Source organism: Schistocerca gregaria, chromosome 7, assembly GCF_023897955.1.
Source record: "Schistocerca gregaria isolate iqSchGreg1 chromosome 7, iqSchGreg1.2, whole genome shotgun sequence".
NCBI lineage: Eukaryota > Metazoa > Arthropoda > Insecta > Orthoptera > Acrididae > Schistocerca > Schistocerca gregaria.
Window position 1 is genome coordinate 141,452,846 of NC_064926.1, and position 21,446 is coordinate 141,474,291.

The 21,446-nt window shown below is 44.4% G+C and overlaps 1 protein-coding gene across 1 annotated transcript in view; it reads right to left on the reverse strand.

Moving 5' to 3' along the window:
- LOC126282191 (synapsin) overlaps positions 1–21,446 on the reverse strand; it is a 783,143-nt gene that overhangs the window by 516,651 nt on the left and 245,046 nt on the right. Inside the window, exon 4 of the mRNA XM_049981720.1 lies at positions 3,767–3,871. Within this exon, the coding sequence (XP_049837677.1) occupies positions 3,767–3,871 (105 nt within the window). The remainder of the gene's footprint in view (positions 1–3,766; positions 3,872–21,446) is intronic.

Here is a 21,446-nt window from a genome sequence, read left to right on the forward strand (position 1 = left end):
AATGAAATTTCCAAAAGTACCAAAGTTTCTTGCTCGAGGTGACTTTTCATGCCTCATTCCTTAGTCCGGTGAAGATCATCTTTATTCAAAACCGATTACTCGAGGAAGTAAAAACTGGTCGCATTTCTGTCAGTACATACCGTTTGAAGAGTCATTAAAGAACTGTAAAATTTCCATATCTTCGGCGCTATTCAGGTCTTTATAGTTGGCTGGGGTATGAAGTTTTAAATTTTCACAGCCACATCATGAAAGAGGCCATTGTACGAAGAAAACGTTACTCCATTGGGTTCATGACCAGTTAACAAGTAAACTTTTGTAAATGTATGTTGCTCTTCGTTGGGCAGTGTTGGACAAAACTACAGTCTGTACAAAAGTGTGTATTGTCTTAGCCCGTTTATTTCCTATTATATAAGCTGTAACATAAAGAATGCAATATTGTGTAACACTTCGGATCGAGGAATATTCAATCGATTTCCAAAGCACAGAACAAATGTTTTCATTGTTGATTTGTTTTACGTCACTGCGTACATCCTAACAGAAGTAAATTTTTTCCTGTATCTATGTTAGCAGATGTTACAAATTCACTCTAAGGACAGACCTACCCTTTCTCTGATTTCAGTTAGGTTGACAGTTATCAATGAACTGCTTTTTCCCAGTTGTGAATAAATCGTGGAAGAAGGTATGAGGATTATTTTTCAGTCGTCCGTCGACATCCAGAGTATTGGAGCACTATCTCACAATTGGCGAAAACATCTCCAGTAGCCTGCACATACGAAAGATTCTGGCTTTTGTCCTATGTGATTAGGAGAAGCCAAGGAAAACGCGAGTCAGGATGACGCCATGGGTTTTCTAACCTCGAGCCCTCTGAGGTATAGACCAGTGTCTCAGCCACTGAGTCAACTCCATTAGCAGGAGAATTAAAAATCGAGGAACAAGTGAATGGTGTTTGTTCTAACGGTCACTATCGAATCAAAAAGGTGGGAGGAAGTCGTTATTAATCTTATTTCACGTTACGAGGATGAGAGAGGGTGCAATGATATTCCAAAAAGGAATCATATTGTTGTGAATTAATTCTGGACGATATTTGCCTATGTGGTATTCTATTACGATTTTGTTCAGCACTACAGAATATCCATAAGATCACTGTTGTGTTTCGTACAGCAGGACATGTAATCTGAATACGCAAGCGATATTATTCTCGTGCAGGCTGGGTGCTTTTTATTTCGCCCGACCCTGGAGTCACATCAGATAAACAAAATTTTGCACTGGATATAAATCACACTATAAATAACATTTATTATTTAGTTAAACAATAGCCCAACGCAAAGGGACGCAATAATGCAATGAAAGCCCTATGAGTTATGAACATGAATCCTCTACGTCGAATGCACACCTCAGGAGTTTGCTTTTATCTCTATTGACAACAGTTCTTTAGTTGTGATGAATAACAGCTCGTGTCAAACAGAGCGCCGCCAAGCTCTAGGGCAGCTAGGCCCGTAACCCTTGTATGTAAAGCGCATTTGATATCGAGACAGCGTGTAAAGCAATCAAGAATGCCCTATGAAGGTGTGTGAAGAAGCGTAAAATTAAACAGAAAATAAATAAAAACGTTGAATGGGGGAAGAGATTGATGATAATTGTACCAATACGTACTTGCTCTATTTCTAGTAGCAGTTAATCTTACATCAACGGGGCAATGAAACGTAAGTAACGGTTGGAAAAACAGCACATATTATTCTGTTTCCAAGCGGGGTTCCCTAGCAGAAGGACACAATTTGGTTGCCATGTTCCTTCAGCGGAACCCTGCGACACCCCAACTACGAGGGTTGCCCAGAAAGTAATGCACTGCGTTTTTTTCAACAATTCTTTATTGACCATAATGAGAACTACACACACGAAAGAATGGTGTTTTATCTACAAACCCTATTTTTTCACGTAAGCTCCGTCCCGTTCTACGGCCTTCCTCACGCACGAAACAAGGGCGTGTATGCCCTGTCCGTATCAGACCTTGTCCTGTTGTCGGTGCCAGTGCTTCACTGTGTGAATCACCTCCTCATCGTCCTTAAAATGTCTTCCACGAAGGGCATCCTTTAAAGGTCCAAACAGGTGGAAGGTCGAGGGGGCTAGGTCAGGACTGTAGGGTGGATAGAGTAACACTGTCCAACATCTCATTGGTTGCTGTGGCGCCAAAGTCACCTAAATCGCGTCTTGAGTTTTGTTACTGTGTTGACATACGCGTCTAAATTAATGGTACCACCTCGTGCAACATATCAATGAGGATGACACCTTCACAGTCCCAGAACACAGTGGTCATGACCTTACTGGCGGAAGCAGTTGTTTCTATGGGGAGTGGGAATGGTGCCATTCCATCGACTATCGTTTTGTTTCGGGCTCAAAATGGAGAACCCATGTTTCATTACCTGTCACAATCCGGGAGAAGAAGGCCTCCCCCTCAGCTTCAAAACGTTGAAACAATCAAGACACATATTTTTTTGTGTGCGATTTGTGATCCACCGTTAGACACTACGGGATCCACCTTGCGCACACTTTTGAATATCCAAGAGTGCGGATAACAGCATCGACAATTCCTTTGCTGATTAACAGATGCAGCGCCAACTGCCGAGTCGTAATGCGCCTGTCCTCGCGAAAGACATCATCAGCGCGCTGCAACATGTCAGGTGTGACAGCTGTTGATGGTCTCCCCGACCGTTGCAAATCCTGGAGCTCCGCCGAACCGCCTTCTGATGACCCCCAGCCCTCCGTGTCCATCGACTAACTGTACTTCTGTCGAGAGCAGGTGCTCCATAGACTTTGCACAAATATTTGTGACAGTGTCTTTCTCTGCAGTGAGAAATTCAATGACAGCATATTTCTTGTACCGTACATCACCTACAGACGCCATTTTGAAATTGCACTCCAGCTACGCTGTCGGAACTGACAGGAACTTGACGCACGCACTCAGGAGATTTCAGATAATACAGACGTAACGTTCCGCATTCGTAGCTTTTTTTTCGGCTGAGAAAAAAAATGCAGTGCATTACTTTCTGGGCAACCCTCGTATAACCGATTTATGCTGCTGCAATGATTGTCGTTCCTGACGAAGATTCACCTCGCTTTCAGGAACAAATGAATCATCTTGAACACGTGTCCTGGGCAACCTGTCATGCTAGACGCGACTAATAGCCTTTCTAAATACACCACTAGAGCAAACTCCTTGAATTTTTGCTGTACAAATGTACTCTATCGAGCGGAGGGACCGATGGTCTGTAGAAAGCTCGGTGTGGAATCCAGACTGTTCTGGAATGAGGACACTGTGATTGGTTAGGAATTTCTCGAGAGGCTCCAGTACGGTATGCTTAAGAAATTTAGTTGGGAAATCAAGGAGAGAGAAGGTCTATTGCTATCAGGACTGAGCAGAAGTTAATGGAGTTTGGAAGGGTGACGACTTTAGCTGTCTTACACACCGAAGGGAAAATGGGGTAAGAAAAGGCAGCGGTTCTGAAAGTTGGTAAGACAGGTGTTGGCTGGGGGAGGGATGTCTTTAAGAAAGGATCGCAGATGTGATCAGCACCAGATGCTTCGTAGTTGACCTGAACGTTGATGCGAGCATCCACTGCGTCAAGTGCTCAGTCTGGCATTCCTGTCCTCAGCTGAGGCACGCGTCCAAGTACTATTCTTTTCTTCTGTTCACTCTCGTCATCAGTGATGACGTCAGTTCGGGACGTCATCTAAGGCGCAAGCAAGTTGCTAGCAGTGGAGTACTCACCATCTCCTTGTAGTTGGGGTAGAAGGTTTGCTCGATCAGCGGGAAGTTCTCCTTTCCCAGGCGGCGCTGCAGCTGCATCAGATGTGCGAACACCCACGGCTTGTCCTGAAACACACAGCATACGTGTAAGCATCCCACTGGCCCATTGCTTGTAACCGGAGCAATTCGCTGCGGCTCGTGGAGTACACTGCTATGTATGTCGAGGAAGGCTGTTAACGTTCCTTTCACTGATTCTCATTTGTTATTTAAAGTCGATGTACGACCAAATACTTTAAGCCAAACTAGCGTTGACATGAAAGCCCAAAATAAATTAAATAAATAAATTAATTAATACGAGATCAGACTTCAAATGACGTGATGTCTTATTTCTATTCATGTATTAACATATAATACAGCAATTTACGAGCATACACCAACTTTACCACATGCAAACAAAAACGAAATAATATCCCGGAGCAAAGTAGGTCTGTAACATTTCTTTGTGTCAAGATCTTTGTAACAAGTAATAGTTATGTGGCACATACTGGATGCTGGCAACGTTTCGATATAGCAGGGAATATGTATAAAATGGCCATCGCAATGGAAGCAGACAGGCGGATACTACGAATAATACTGTCGCAGTAAGTACAAAACTAAATTTTGGATCCAAATACTCATGGCGATGCAATAAACCATGTTCTATCTTCTTGTCATAGAACCAGCACCAAGCATTATTCTTGGAACAGCTGTGTAACTTTCTTTACGCCATCAGAACATGAGACTGAAAAACTTCGAAAGCCGGTGCATGGAATGAATCAATAACTATTTTAAAAAAGTGACTTCTTGTAGTTTTATGTATTTACACTGAATAAACAGTTACGGGTTCTAAAACATCCGTAATAGATAAGCTTAATCTGATTAATTGCGTTTTAATCGTCACACATTATGTCACTACTATCAAAAATTACAGAATTTTCTTCGACATAAAACTCTGGAACTGGAGAATTAACGTTATTCTCAAAATAGCTTTAATATATGACACAGCATTTAAATACGAGGTGCATTCAAGTTCTAAGGCCTCCGATTTTTTTTCCCCGGACTGGAAAGAGATAGAAACATGCGCATTGTTTTAAAATGAGGCAGCGTTCATTGTCAATACGTCCCAGAGATGGCAGCACCGTACGGCAGATGAAATTTTACCGCCAGCGGCGAGAATGAGAACTGTTTTAAATACTAAAAATGGCGAAGTTTTCCATACTTGAACAGTGTGCAATCAGTCCTTTTCTGAATTTGCGTGGTGTGAAACCAATTGAAATTCATCGACAGTTGAAGGAGACATGTGGTGATGGAGTTATGGATGTGTCGAAAGTGCGTTCGTGGGTGCGACAGTTTAATGAAGGCAGAACATCGTGTGACAACAAACTGAAACAACCTCGGGCTCGCACAAGCCGGTCTGACGACATGATCGAGAAAGTAGAGAGAATTGTTTTGGAGGATCGCCGAATGACTGTTGAACAGATCGCCTCCAGAGTTGGCATTTCTATGGGTTCTGTGCACACAATCCTGCATGACGACCTGAAAATGCGAAAAGTGTCATTCAGGTGGGTGCCACGAATGCTGACGGACGACCACACGGCTGCCCGTATGGCATGTTGCCAAGCAATGTTGACGCGCAACGACAGCATGAATGGGACTTTCGTTTCGTCGGTTGTGACAATGGATGAGACGTGGATGCCATTTTTCAATCCAGAAACAAAGCGCCAGTCAGCTCAATGGAAGCACACAGATTCACCGCCACCAAAAAAATTTCGGGTAACCGCCAGTGCTGAAAAAATGATGGTGTCCATGTTCTGGGACAGCGAGGGCAAAATCCTTACCCATTGCGTTCTAAAGGGCACTACGGTAACAGGTGCATCCTACGAAAATGTTTTGAAGAACAAATTCCTTCCTGCACTACAACAAAAACGTCCGGCAAGGGCTGCGCGTGTGCTGTTTCACCAAGACAACGCACCCGCACATCGAGCTAACGTTACGCAACAGTTTCTTCGCGATAACAACTTTGAAGTGATTCCTCATGCTCCCTACTAACCTGACCTGGCTCCTAGTGACTTTTGGCTTTTTCCAACAATGAAAGACACGCTCCGTGGCCGCACATTCACCAGCCGTGCTGCTATTGCCTCAGCGATTTTCCAGTGGTCAAAACAGACTCCTAAAGAAGCCTTCGCCGCTGCCATGGAATCATGGCGTTAGCGTTGTGAGAAATGTGTACGTGTGCAGGGCGATGACGTCGAGAAGTAACGCCAATTTCATCGATTTCGGGTGAGTAGTTAATTAGAAAAGAACCGGAGGCCTTAGAACTTGAATGCACCTCGTATGTAGAACTCTTAATACAAATGCTGCACGAAGCTCAACCTCATGTCTCACAGCAGTAAAAACGGCAGAAAATGCTAGAAACTGCTTATGGTGGTCTCTAGTGGCCGATTCTAAAATCAGTCAGTAAACTGAAACACATGTGTTCGTAGTGTCTCTAATAATTATGGCGGTCATTTTAGGCACGATGAACAGTTAATAGCAAAATCTTTAGCTTCGAAAAGAATTATATCCTACGAGAGCTGATCTTTTCGAATGTGTTACTGGTATACTGCAGTCCGTAGCAGTTGGAAGAAAAGGTGGGGGGGGGGGGGGGGGGGGGCAGTAAGAAACTGCGTTAAAAATGTAGACAATGCGTTCTGATTGTGGAAATGTTTACCTGCGCTGTGATAACCGAGCTTACATATTTGATTCACTGTTAAAATGACCCACCAACAAATGATGATTTCTCTATTAATTGCAATACCACTCTAAACAATCCGCTATTACGTTTCTGAACAGCTCAATGCGGCAAACAGTACGCACTAGTACACGATCCCGATATACGAAGTAACTGTCTTGCACGGGTGCCGGCGAAACAACTATTAATTGCTGTACCCGAGACAACACTCTGTATTGCTATACCATCGCTAGCCTCGCTTGAACGCGTGAAACAAGGTTCAAATGGTTCAAATGGCTCTGAGCACTATGGGACTCAACTGCTGTGGTCATTAGTCCCCTAGAACATTATAACAAAAGTTGACAATGATAACACTGAAGAAATCACTATCACTGAGGTATTTAATGTTGTAGCCCGTCAACCACCTTATTTAATCATTGTGCAAAATGGCTCTGAGCACTATGGGACTTAACTGCTGAGGTCATCAGACCCTAGAACTTAGAACTACTTAAACCTAACTAACCTAAGGACGTCACACACATCCATGCCCGAGGCAGGATTCGAACCTGCGACCGTAGCAGTCGCACGGTTCCGGACTGCGCGCCTAGAACCGCGAGACCACCGCGGCCGGCGTGAAACAAGCTGATCACTTCCTGCAGAAATACAATTCCACATAGATTAATTCGAAAATCCGACACCACTGAACTGGAAATACAATACTATAATCTCAATTCGTTCTCAGACTGTCTCTCTTTTTTACTGTCCTATCGAATTTTAGCAGCGCCACAAATCCTCACAAAAATCAAACATAGAGCTTCCCTGGAAAAAATACTGTTTATTCACACATAACCACCTCGCAATGTAGGTTATTTCGGGTGGCGTCTCCTCGAGTTACTCAGGCTCAACGAATAAAAATTAATCACCCGCAGGGACAGCACGGTAATACCGTGTAACACTGCCTCTAGGCTTGAGAATGGCCTCAATTTGGAAGGGAAGTAAGTCCCCAAATTTCTTCACGTACGCAATTCCAGATGACACCACTAAATGATCTCACAGTGCTATGAAATTGCGGGGGCATCGACTGCGGCATTTCATCCGTCTTTTTAAGCAGTCCGAGACATTTTTTCTGGGACTGAGCCAGTCGATGCATAATACGATTCCTGAGTGTTCGTCAAACAACATATGTATTGCTGAACATGGCTGTTGACGTCTTGAAAGACGCGAGAGTCTACAGCATATTTATCACGGAGATATAGACGAAAGGACAACACTTGGACTTCGAGAATGTTGAAATAAATATTCTGGCTATATTGTTCACGATAATATGAATGGTTGGGTCGAAGTCTGAATGCGTGAAAATATACCGACCCAAACTACACCTTCCATACTCTACGGGCTACACTCCTCATTTGGCGTCGGTGAACTCAACGTCTCTCATCATTTGAAAAGCAAACCCGCTTCGGACCGCACAACCCACCGCCAGTAAGCCACTCTACGTCTTTCTTGTCACACTGAAGACGTGCCTTTTGCTAAGCACCTTATTAGAAATGTCCATTGCATGCAGTTCCCTCTGCAATATTCGCTGGTTGAGGTGGACCTGAACCACCGACAGCGACGTTCACTGTCGGGTTTGAAGTCGATTGTACGTAACCGGTGAGTCTAGATACACGTCTTTGGTCTCTGTCACTTAAAATCGTTTTACGACGACGACTGTCCTTACATCATGTTCCATGGCTGCTAGCGGTTCGGTATTTCTTGTACACATGTTGGACAGTTAACGCTGGTGCATCAACGAATCGAGCAACTCCATTTGGCGTGTGTTGACGAGCACGTCGAAACACAATTGCTCCTTTCTGCCACTCTGTCACGGCTCCACGTCGAGTCACCTCCGTAAAGCTGACTGGCAACGACGCCAAATGGTTCACATGGCTCTGAGCCCTATGGGGACTTAACATCTGTGGTCATCAGTCCCCTAGATCTTAGAACTGCTTAGACCTAACTAACCTAAGGACATCACACACATCCATGCCCGAGGCAGGATTCGAACCTGCAACCGTAGAGGTTGGGCGGTTCCAGACTGAAGCGCCTAGAACCGCTCGGCCACTGCGGCCGGTGGCAAAGACACCACACACTGGCTAACTTAGATCGGCGGCAGACGGTGAAATGAACTACTGATAACGGTTTGACACCATCTACAGAGTCCCAAAATTATGAGTGTACTCTTTTGAGGAGGGCGACTGAAATTTCGTATGTTGAACACCAACACCATGTACGCAAGTCCATTTAAAACCGCTTTATTGATGTTATTACACAATATGTGCATAACTTGAGAATATTCCAGTGTAGCTTGAACAGACACCAGAGGCATAGTGTCATTGCTGGCTTCGATACTACCCCCCCCCCCCCCCCCTCCTTCCAGAGCAAGGTCCCTGCAGACGTGCGTTTGTCGCTTCCTGATACGTTCCAGCATCTGCACTAAAAAGCGGCCTTTACTGAGACCAAAGCAGAACCTACTTCAGAGGCACACACCTCTCCAGTTACGGCTTTCCGTACGCCGTGGAAGGCGATTAATACAGTGATGTCTCAAGACATTACGACCACCTGCCGTGTATACGCTACCTTTAGGACACCATAATGAAGCGATTCTACATGGCCTGGATTCTGCAAGTACTTGATAGGTTTGCGGAGGTATGTGACACCAGATATCTACGCACTAGTATTGCTGTTATGGTAAATTAAGGTCCAGTGAAACTGCCTGGGAGATTAAAACTGTGTGCCGGACCGGGACTCGAACTCGGGACTTTTTGCTTTCGTGGGCAAGTGCACTACCAACTGAGCTTTCCAAGCAAGACTCACGGCCCGTCCTCGCAGCTCAGAGATAGCTCGGACGTGGAGCAGTTTCCCGCAAAAGGGAAAGGTCCCGAGTTCGAGGCTGGGTCAAGCACACAGTTTAAATCTGCCAGGAAGTTTAATATCAATGCACACTCCCCTGCAGAGTGAAAATCTCATTCAAGGTCCAGTGGTTTAAGTGCGAGAAGCTGATGCCCGATAACGTCACAGATGTGTTCCACCGCGTTGAGATCGGGCTAATTTGGTCATGCCCGCGTGCTCATTTCCGAGCACCTCACACCACTCTAGCATGATTCTGGCTTTGTGTCACGGATAGTCCTCCTGCTGGAAGATGATGTCAGGGAAGACATCAAGGGTAAAGGGATGTAAGGTGGTCCGAAATAATGTTGACATGCTCCTCAACTGCCATGGTGCCTATTACAATTACGAGGATGGTTCAATAAGTCTGGTGAATTTCTATGAAAGAATGAAACGTATTTGTTGCACTTTCATGGTTGGTAAGATTGATTATTCCGAGGGTAGTATAAAGAATCTCAACGATGTTCAGCTTACAGTTAACTGTTGACAGGTGAATTATTCAGTGTGTGGACTGCGACTGAAAATGGATAAAACTGAGTGTCGTACAGCCATTAAGCGTTTTAATTTGAAGAGTGGGACTGTCGCACAGATAAAAACAGAACTGGACTAAGTTCACGCGGATTCTGCGCAACCACCAAAGACCATTTAATTTTGGATTAATCAGTTTAAACGTGGTCGGACAATCACCGAAGATGATGCGTGCTCCGATCGTCCAATTGAAGTGACCACAAAGGTAAACACTGACAAAATCAATGATATGCTAATGCAAGATCACCGAATAAAAATTTGTGAGATTGCTGGGACTCAAGGTACCGCACGTGAGCGAGTGCATAATATCCTGCGCGGAGAATTGGCAATGAAGAAGCTCTGCGCGATGAGGGTGACGCACTTGCTTACCGTCCGACCAAAAGCACATCCGGCACAAGATTTCAACAGAATGTCTGGTGATGGTTACTCACAATCCGCAAGACTTTTCTCGTCGATTTGTGACTGTTGAAACTTGGATCCATCACTACACATCAGAGTCTTAACGGCAGCCAAAACAATGGACAAAGACTCGTAAAATTTCCCCGAAGAAGGAATGGCCATTTTGCCAGCTGGTACGGCGACAATCTCAATTTTTTGGGATTCCCAAGTAATAATCTTTACAGATTACTTGGAAAAAGCAGGACCATAACTGGCTCCTATTGTGCTTTATTGTTGGAGCATTCGAAACTTACGTTGGCAGAATGAAGGACAAGGTGGGACGCAAAAGAGTGTTCTTTTACAACGATAGTGCACTATTCCACACGTGAGTGATAAAAATAGCGAAATGCATTAATTGGGCTTTGAACTGATTCCTTACCTACGCTATGCACCAGACTTAGCTCCAGGTGACGTCTTCCTGTTTCCTAGCTTGAAAGTGTTTCATGCAGTAAAAAGAAATTTTCATCAATGGAGGAAATCATAGATGCAGTCAACGAGTATTTGCGGAGTCTGAAAGAACCTATTTTTCCGATGGGATGAAAAAAAAGGTGGAGGACCGCTGGCCCAAGTGTATATCCCTCAAAGGAAACTGCGTCGAAAGACAATCATGCTCTGAAATGAGATTCTATGCTCCAGAAGTTGGACCATTACGGAATACGGCGAGTAACTCACAATTGGTTCACCTCTCACTTTAGCAACAGGCAGCATAAGATCATTATTCACGATGTTGATAACGGTTGTGATGCGGGGTCTGAGTGGGGTACTGTCAAGTGAGGGGTGCCCCAGGGATCAGTGTTGCGGCCACTCCTGTTCCTTATTTGTATAAATGATATGCGCTATTGTATTTCGGGTAACTCTAAAATACTACTGCTTGCTGATGACTTTAGGTTGGTAGTAAAGGATGTCGTGTGCAACATTGACTCGGTTTCAAATAGTGCAGTACATGACCTAAGTTCATGGCTTGTAAAATTTAAACTAACGCTAAATCAAAATAAGACTCAGTTTTTTACATTTTCTAACACACAAGTCAACAAAACCTGACATTTTAATTTCACATAAGGGGCATATGATTAGTGAAACTGAACAGTTCAAATTTCTAGGTGTTGAGATAGATAGTACGCTGTCGTAGAAAGCTCACGTTCAGCATCTTGTTCAAAGACTTAATACTGTCGTTTTTACTATTCGAACGGTATCAGAATATTTCGGCGATCATACATGTCACCATCATCAGGTGAACTGACGTACTGAGCTCCTGTGAACGTGCCGGCACGGAGATCTGTACGCTAAGGCTGCTCAGAGGGAACTGGGTTCGGTCGCGGCGGTGGCCGATTTAAATACCCTCCGCCCGCGGCGCGCCTACTCCGCCGTCCGCGCCCCGCGCCACTGTCGCGCGGTGGAACAGATTGCGACGGCGTCTGAGATGACGTCGGTGTGATGGCTCTGTCCACCGTGGTCGTCACAACCATACGTTTGCTCGATTTACTCTTGATTAATTATTGTATTGTTGATTGCGTAATTATGGACTGACTTATTTCGGGCTCACGAACATTTATTTTTATCTGTTATTACTTTTATATTGTAAGTTCATGTAGTGACACGCACCATAACCTTGGAGATTTGCTACTCAATTTGGGCCTACGGAACTTTACGTAAAAAAAAGAATTAAAATAAAAATAAAATTTCTGGATGTGGGAGGAAAGGCACAGGTAGGAGGGGGAAAAGGTGTGCACGACGCAAAGACCGAATGTAGTGTTTTTCCTACTTGGGAGTGTAGTGTGGCAGACCTGCTTCTTCAGCTGAGAACTTTTATGGCTTAAGAGTCAGGCGTGTTGTATTAGTGGTTTGAGCTTTTAAGCTTTCGAGGTATGAGGTGTGTTAGTATTTTGTAATTTTCGATCATGTACTTACCATGTAATAATGACTATAGGTCTGCTAAAATCCCAAAGATTTACCAACTCATAGTAGGTAAGTAACTAGCCTATCTCACACTTTAAGCTCAGTTGCTAGTTTAACAAGTTGCCACATAGGGCAGCTGATATCAGAAGTTCACTAATTAGCGCCACGGCACAAAGGTACGCCGAACTAGCTGGGGCAAATGTCAGCTTGCGTACGTTTGCTCCAACATTATGACCACCTACCTAATAGCCGGTATGTCAACCTCTGTCACGGATAACAGCGGCGACACGTCGTGGCATGGGAGCTATGTGGCGTCGTTAGGTCTCTGGAGGAAGATGGCACTACATCTGCACACAGAAGTCACCAAATTCCCGGCTATGAGCTCTGACGCCACGTTCAATCACATCGCAGATGTCTTCGATAGGGTTCAGATCTCACGAGCTGGGGGGCCAGCATATCAATTGAAACTAGCCACAGTTTTTCTTGAACCACTTCATCACACGCCTGGCCTTATGATATGGCACATTATCTTGTTGAAAAATGCCACTGCCGTCGGGAAACATGGTCGTCATGAAGGAGGGTACGTGGTGTGCAACCAGTGTACGATACTCCTTGGTCCTCATGGTGCCTCCACTGGACTCGTGGATGCGCACGTGAATGTTCGCCAGAGCATAATGGAGCCACCGCCAGCTTTTCTCCGTTCCGCAGTGCAGGTGTCAAGGAGCTGCACCCCTGGAAGACGAAGGATTCGCACGCTGTGCCACTGTGCCAACGTCCAGTGTCGATGGTCACATTTCCATTCGCTCCTAGTTGCCGATGTGGTGGTCCATCACGGGTGCCCGGTGCAGTGTGTGTTCGGATACACTTGTATTTCACCCAGCATTAAATTCTGATGTTAGCTCCCCTACAGTTCGCCGCCTGTCTGCTCAGCCTACGACGTCCGGTATGTGTAATGAGGGGTGTCTGCCCAACCCTACGACGTCTGGACGTGGTTTCACCTTTGTTTCGCAACGAACTGAAGACACTCATAACAGCTCTCCTCGAACACCCGAAAGTCGTGCAGTTTATAAAATGCTCGTGCCGAGCCTCCGGGCCTTCACAATCTGCCCTCAGTCAAATTCAGATAGATCGCGCGCCTTCGCCATTCTCCACACGGACAGCAAGCTCACTGATACTACATGCACCCTGCGTGTGTCTTCTCGCGAGGTGACGCTCCTATGTTCTGGACAGGTCTACATCGTTATTACGTCCGTGATCGTAATGTTCTGGTTGATCAGTGTAAGACTGGTTCAGATTCGTGTTACAGAAACTAGGAGAAAAAGACGTACTCCATGCCGTTGTCTTCTAAAACGTTAGAGGAGGCTAAGAAGCTAATAGAAAATGGATCATGCATTATGAATGCACCTAAAAGCCTAGGATTTAATGAATCCACATTACTTAACAGCCTTACAGCAGGCTATGGAGTGCATCATTGGGGAGTTTCAAGAAAGTATTTTGTGAGACAGAGAAAACTGAATTGGTGGAGCATTATTTCAATCGGATTCAGTGTTCTACGGCCTTACGTTTAAACACTTCCGACATTTCGTATGTCTGTTTGCCGAAGGTAATTACGTGAACTACCCGTTTCATAAAGAACCGCAAGTGGCTGGGAAGTCTGGGCTCGTTCAATGATCGTTCGTCATGATATAAGTCTGAGGCAATGCCGAAAAATTCAGTATCGCGAGGATAATGGGGTTCAGTAAAGCACAAATGGAACTTTTTTCAACGACTTGAAAACTTTGCAGTTTAAATACAATTCAAAAATTAAATTCAAATGGCTCTAAGCACTATGGGAGTTAACATCTGGGGTCATCAGTCCCCTAGACTTAGAACTACTTAAACCTAAGAACAGCACACACATCCATGCCCGAGGCAGGATTCGAACCTGCGACCGTAGCAGCAGCGCGGTTCCAGACTGAAGCGCCTAGAACCGCTATACCACAAAGGACGGCCCGCCCCATAGAGTCTACAATGTAGACGACATAGGAATACAGACTGCAACGAGGAAACTGCATAAAAGTGTGGTAAGAAAAGGCTCAGTAATAATGATAAATATGATTCCTTGTGTTAAAATGTTTTGTATTTAAGTCAGTGATAAGTTATTCTCATGTTTTGATGTTTAATACGACCACAATGACGGAGAAAATGAAGATGGCGGTGAAGATGTTGGTGATTTCGATATAGCAAAACAATATAACAGTTAATAATGGCAGTTCCTGACAAATACCGTAATTCTCTTTTAGTCTGTTATAATAATTTCCTTTAGTGTGGAATTTTGCCCATAACAATAGGATAACTAAGCAAAATCTGGAGCAAATATCCATTTTGTTCAATTGTAACACATTTTTAAACGTAACTGTGGTACATCACGCAAGCAATCTTGAACTTATAGTATCGTGTAAAGAATGATTCTACGTCTATTGTGTACAGTTTTCATTGTCATGTAACCGGAAAAGCAGAAGGGAAAAACAGAAAAGTTTTAAGTGCGCATCTTTGCCCCCACCAATCCTACGAGAAAAGTTTTAACGTGATCTCTGTCATTCGGAAATGCTAAGTAATCTCGCTGCCTTCCGTAAAGTTAGTCATTTCCGATAGCAGGGCGAATGTTGGGGAATCACGATCATGTAAGTCACCACAAAGGGCATGCAGTTGGCGAACCGTCATTCCAGAGCCGAAAGAATTTAAATAATTAGGTTTCGCTGTACGGGCATCGCACTTCGAAATGTCCGCCTCAGTTGCTGCGAGTCTGCGTGGGTGGATGCCAGCGGAAGGGTTCCGGGTTCGATTCCTGGACCGGTCGGAAATTTTCTCCGCTCAGGGAATGGTTATTGTGTTATTATCAACATTTCATGATCAACGAAAGACTTGCAACCGTCGGCGGTGAGAGAGAGAGAGAGAGAGAGAGAGAGAGGGACAGACAGACAGACAGAGAGGCTCCTCGGATTGACTGTTAAATTACGTTACAAGTTTCCACACAGCGAAATCAACGCTTCTTCCTATTACCTTTTTCCCCACTCAGCAATCTCACGCTCAAATTCTACTTCATACCTGCCTCCCCACTTTTCCTCAATTTTTTCTCCTGTATCGGTCATAAATTTCCATCGGCGATATCTGACAATTTTGTCAATTGGTCTTGACGCAGATCTACCGCATCCCACGTCGTCTTCTGGCGCCCGGCCAATGTCTACTGTCGCCGGTTGCAATGGTACAACGCTTTGCCCTCTTGAGAGGGGAAACCTTTCGGGCCTTGCCTCTTTGTGACTTACAAGCCCTGAGGACGCATCGATCGGTTTTCAAGCCTGCCACCTAACCGGGCAGAATTCTCCGATGGCACATTTCTTACTGAGATCGGAAGCCGCACAGCGTGTGCAACTGAAGTCTATCATGAACCACTAGCGTTAACAGCGTGTAACGATCTCTCTTAATGTTTCTTTTCATTGAAAATATCAATTGCATATATGTGTGTGTGTGTCACAATACTGTAAGTTTATCAACGCCCATGCGAAAATAGAGGGAGAAAGATGTAATTAAAACCTGTAACACTTAGAAAAAAGAGAAACGAATACATGCTGACAACTGGAAATCTGAATGGGTGTCGAGCTCTTAACTTCCGCTTATCGCAGGCCTGCACCATGGTTCCCGAGTACTTTATTTATCTTGCTTATGTTTTACAAGGGCGTGCTAAAGGTAACCTCTCCGATTTTTTTATGTGAAAAATGTCAAAGCTTTTTACGTAAAACGAAAGTTACCGACATTCTACATCTTTATTATTCGTATCTAGATATTTAGCCCTCAGCATAGTCGCTCTGGCAGCAAACACATTTCCCCATCAAGAGACCAGTTTGTTGATACTGTCGGTCTAGAATGTTTGAATTTGTTAACAGAACCCTAACCTCACCTCTGCTTGCTCCGGTTCACCACTACCAAAGTGAAGTCCTCGAACGTGTTCTTTCAGTTTTGGAAACAGCTGAAAATCGAATGGAACCAAGTCAGGTCTGTATGTAGAATGATCGAAGGCGTCGGATGCCCGCCGGGTTACCCGATCAGTCTAACACACGGCTTTTCGTAGCTTGAAGGAGCGCCTGGTCGCCGGCACGAATTCGCCCGGAGGATTTGTGTAGAGGTCCGGTGAGCCGGCCAGTCTGTGGATAGTTTTTAGGCGGTTTTCCATTTGCACGGTGAATGCGGGCTAGTTCCCCTTATTCTGCGGCAGCTACACTATGTCGACGATTGCTGCGCAAACGAGTTCTCTACGTACGCGTACACTACCATTACTCTACCATGCAAACATACGGGTTACACCCGCCTGGTGTGAGACGTTTCCTGGGTGGTCCACCGGGGGCCGAGCCGCACAGTAACCCTGGGTTCGGTGTGGGGCGGCGGAGGGGTGAAGTGGACTGCGGTAGTCGTCGTGGGGTTGTGGACCACTGCGGCTGCGGCGGGGACGGAGCATCTCCGTCGTTTCTAGGTCTCCGGTTAACATCCAACAGACGACATACATACAAGGTGTCGGATTCTTGAAGATGTCATAGCACTCGTGTGTGTTCTGGATTTGTCATTCTGAAGCAGAGGGTGCTCAACCTCAACGTGTGGAAGATTTCTAAGAACTCAAGACTCGACTACAGCATGGTGTTTCTAATGCACCAACGTAGATATATTACATACAGCTAACTTAAACGTTTCAATTCGGAGTCCTCTAGCGGCAGAAGGCTGGAAGTATGAAGACATGAAGAACACAGATTCAGATCTTACTGCGAACGCAAGTATAGTTTTCGTACCTCTGATCTCTTATTTTACGAATGGTCGTTGTTGTTTTCTAGTGTATTACAATTAATAGTTCACTCTCTTGGTAAACAATCACCGTTAAGTAGCATATCTATGTTTTCATTTCCGTTTGAATGAAAATGGTCGATGAGGCCCTGAATGTAAACGTAGTTTTACCACAAGCAGAAGTTCAGATTACTCCTTTGTTCCTGAGAATGATGATCTGTCATGTTCCAGTCATAATACACACTGTTAAACTGATGAAAATGAAAATACAAATAGCGTATGCCACAACAACGGGATTTCGGATGCTGGTGCAAAAGAAGAACAAAACAGTTTCTCTATGGGAAAAATAAGTGTTTTACATGGGTCTCACAGAAACCATACGATCACAGTAAAGCAAAGGAAAGTAGTATTATGATAGTAAAACGGACGTCAGTAAAAGGCACTGCCTTGATTCTGATTAAGAATCCTACGCCCAGTGATGAGATAATAAGCGATATTGTTAGGGACACAAATACAAAGTTAGGGCTATTTAGAAGGAAACTAAAAATTGGTGAAAAACCATCGTACGAAGATGATAATGAAATTGAAGCTGTAATAGGGTTGACGATACTATGTGCCATCTTCAAATCTAGACGAGAAAATCTCCAGTCAATGTGCTCTACGGACACATTCGGCCGCCCAAATTTTTCGAGGGATGATGTCCTTCAAAATATGTCAGGTCCTCTTACTTGCTTTGCGTTTTGATGACTGACCTACTCCAAAATAAAGAGAAAAAAGATACAGATGAAGCAACCTGTTTTGTTTCAAATAAACTGATATCAAACTGTCAGAAACTATACAATTATGAAGCGCATTCTTATATAGATGAAGCACTAATTCCGTTCACAGGCAGGTGTTGGTTCCATATTTTCATGCCCGAATAAACCAGCCGAACGGACGAGCGGACTCTACAAGGAGTGATAGTTGGTTGGTTTGGGGAAGGAGACCAGACAGCGAGGTCATCGGTCTCATTGGATTAGGGAAGGACGGGGAAGGAAGTCGGCCGTGCCCTCTCGAAGGAACCATCCTGGCATTTGCCTGGAGCGATTTAGGGAAATCATGGAAAACCTAAATCAGGATGGCCGGACACGGGATTGAACCGTCGTCCTACCGAAGGCGAGTCCAGTGTGCTAGCCACTGCGCCACCTCGCTCGGTACAAGGAGTGAATATAAGCCCCACTCCTGCCAGGCTTTGCCGCACAGTATTAGACCAGCACCACGATAACAGTTATTAGTGATCCATATCAATAGCTTACATGGACAGTATATGTATTGTAAGATACGTGTTTGCGTGGTGCCCATCGCTTGCGGCCATCCGTTGTAAATACAAAGTTGTCAATCTGCTTATTTGTAATAAAAACTATCAATGTGATTTGCTTGAATTGTATAGTATTCCGAGAACGCAGCATCCTTTAGGAATCATATATGAGACGAGTGGGTACGACCCCAACACTGATGAGTGTGTTTGCGAGTATTTATACATGTGACGTAAATGACCGTATCTTTTGACTGCCCTGACTTAGAAGTTTCAATCTTTTATTTGACTTAAATTTCTACTTGATGCGTCTACCCGTTCCTGATAAAAGGGTTTTTAACAGTCGAACAGGCAGACATACTGACAGGGGGCCAACAAAGCGAGTCTATAACGGTTCCGTTTTTTCCGATTCAAGAATGGAACACTAAAAGACAAAAGTAATGAGGAGCAGCAGAAATGAGACTAGTTACAAACTTAACATCGAAATCAGGGACGGCGAAGTAGGTGAACTTAGGGAATTTTGCCACCCTTGGGTCCAAATACGCTACTGGCCAATAAAATTTCTACACCACGAAGGTGACGTGCTAAAGACGCGAAATTTAACCAACAGGAATAAGATGCTGTGATATGCAAATGATTAGCTTTTCAGAGCATTCACACAAGGTTGGCGCCGGTGGCGACACATACAACGTGGTGACATGAGGGAAGTTTCCAACCGATTTATCATACACAAACAGTAGTTGATCAGCGTTGTCTGGTGAAAAGTTGTTGTGATGCCTCGTGTAAGGAGGAGAAATGCGTAGCATCATGTTTCCGACTTTCATGATGGTCGAATTGTAGCCTATAGCCATTGCAGTTTATCGTATCGCGACATTGCTGCTCGCGTTCGTCGAGATCCAATGACTGTTAACAGGGAATCGGTGAGTTCAGGAGTTTAATACGGAACGCCGTGCTGCATCCCAACGGCTTCGTATCATTAGCAGTCAACGTCACAGGTATCTTATCCCCATGGCTCTAACGTATCGTGCAGCTTGGTCTCGATACCTGAGTAACAGATGGGGATGTTTGGAAGACAACAACCGTCTGCACGAACAGTTCGATGATGTTTGCAGCAGCATGGACTATCTGCTAGGAGACCATGGCTGCGGTTACCCTTGACGCTGCATCACTGACAGGAGCGCCTGCGATGGTGTATTCAACGACGAACCTGGGTGCATGAATGGCAAAACGTCATTTTTCGGATGGATCCGGGTTCTGTTTACAGCATCATGATGGTCGCATCCGTGTTAGGCGACATTGCGGTGAACGCACATTGGAAGCGTGTATTCGTCATAGCCATACTGGCGTATCACCGGGCGTGATGGTATGGGGTGCCATTGGTTACACGTCTTGGTCACCTCTTGTTCGCATTGACGGCACTTTGAACAGTGGACCTTACATTTCAGATGTGCTACTACCCGTGGCTCTTTCTCTTCATTCGATCCCTGCGAAACCCTACATTTCAGCAGGATAATGAACGACCGCATGTTGCAGGTCCTGTACGGGCCTTTCTGGATACAGAAAATGTTCGACTGCTGCCCTAGCCAGCACATTCTACAGATCTCTCACCAACTGAAAACGTCTGGTCAATGGTGGCCGAGCAACTGGCTCATCACATTACGCCAGTCACTACTCTTGATGAACTGTGGTATCGTGTTGAAGCTGCATGGGCAGTGTACCTGTACACGCCATCCAAGCTCTGCTTGATTCAGTGCCCAGGTGGTTGTTCTGGGTACTGATTTCTCAGCATCTATGCACCCAAATTGCATGAAAATGTAACCACATGTCAGTTCTAGTATAATATATTTGTCCAATGAATACCCGTTTATCATCTGCATTTCGTCTTCGTGTAGCAATTTTTATGGACACTAGTGTAACATACGATGGTCGAAGCGAGGAGGAGATAAAAGCAGACTACAAAACACTAAGGCACATTCCTCACCAAGAGAAGTCTACTAATATCTAACACCAGCCTTAATTTGAGGATGAAATTTCTGGGAAATTACGTTTGGAGCACAGCAGTGTGTGGTAGTGATTGATTGACTGCGGGGAAAACCATTAAGCAAAGGATCGAAGCGTTTGAGACGTCGTGCTATTGATGAAAAAAAAAGGGTAGAAAGATGAAACGAGTCTAAGTGCTCCTTAGAATCTGCAAGGAAAGGAACATATGGGAAACACTAAAAAGAAGAACGGACAGGATGATACAATATGTGTAATGCGAACAGGGAATAACTTTCATAGTACTGGAGGGAGCTGCTGAGGTTAAAGCGGAGGAGAAGACAGACTGAAATACGAGTACGTCCGATAGATAATTGAAGACGAAGGATAAAAATGCTTCTCTGACATACAGAGACGGACACAAGATAGGAGTCGTGATGGGTGGCATCAAACCAGTCATAAGAGTGAAGACGCCCCCCTCCCCTCTCCCCTCTCCCCTCCAAAAAACTGATTTGTGCAGTGACCCTCTGACCAACGACTATAATGACCCTGTGTGTGATTCCAGGTAGCGTAGGTCTCCTCAAGCCCCAACATCACATACAGGATGCACAAATCTCTCCCACCGCGTAAAGATTTTGTCTAGATGGTACCTTAAAATGTTTCTTGAAACTATGGTTGTTACAGCAGATGCAAAATCTTTCCTGGTTTCATCAAAGAATGTATCCATTCAAATAAAAATAACTCGTTGGGACGAAATTAAAAATTAAGAGTAACTCATCACTTCGGAACTAATTTCACGTCTGTTAATTTTTTATTTCAACATGTTTCAATAAATTTTGTGTGTGGTTTACAAAGCTGAATCATATCCGCTATTTAATTACAGAAAATATTTAGATTGTTTTGATAGTAAACAACGTTATTATTTTATTTGTTACACCTTGTGATTTTCAAGTTAGCGCCGTTCATGAAAGTAATTATGAAACGGACAAATGTAACGGCGAGTATGCTTTCAGCGAATGACAGCAAAATATATTAAATTTCCTTGCATTATATCTCATTTTATAGAATGAGTTTACTCTTCC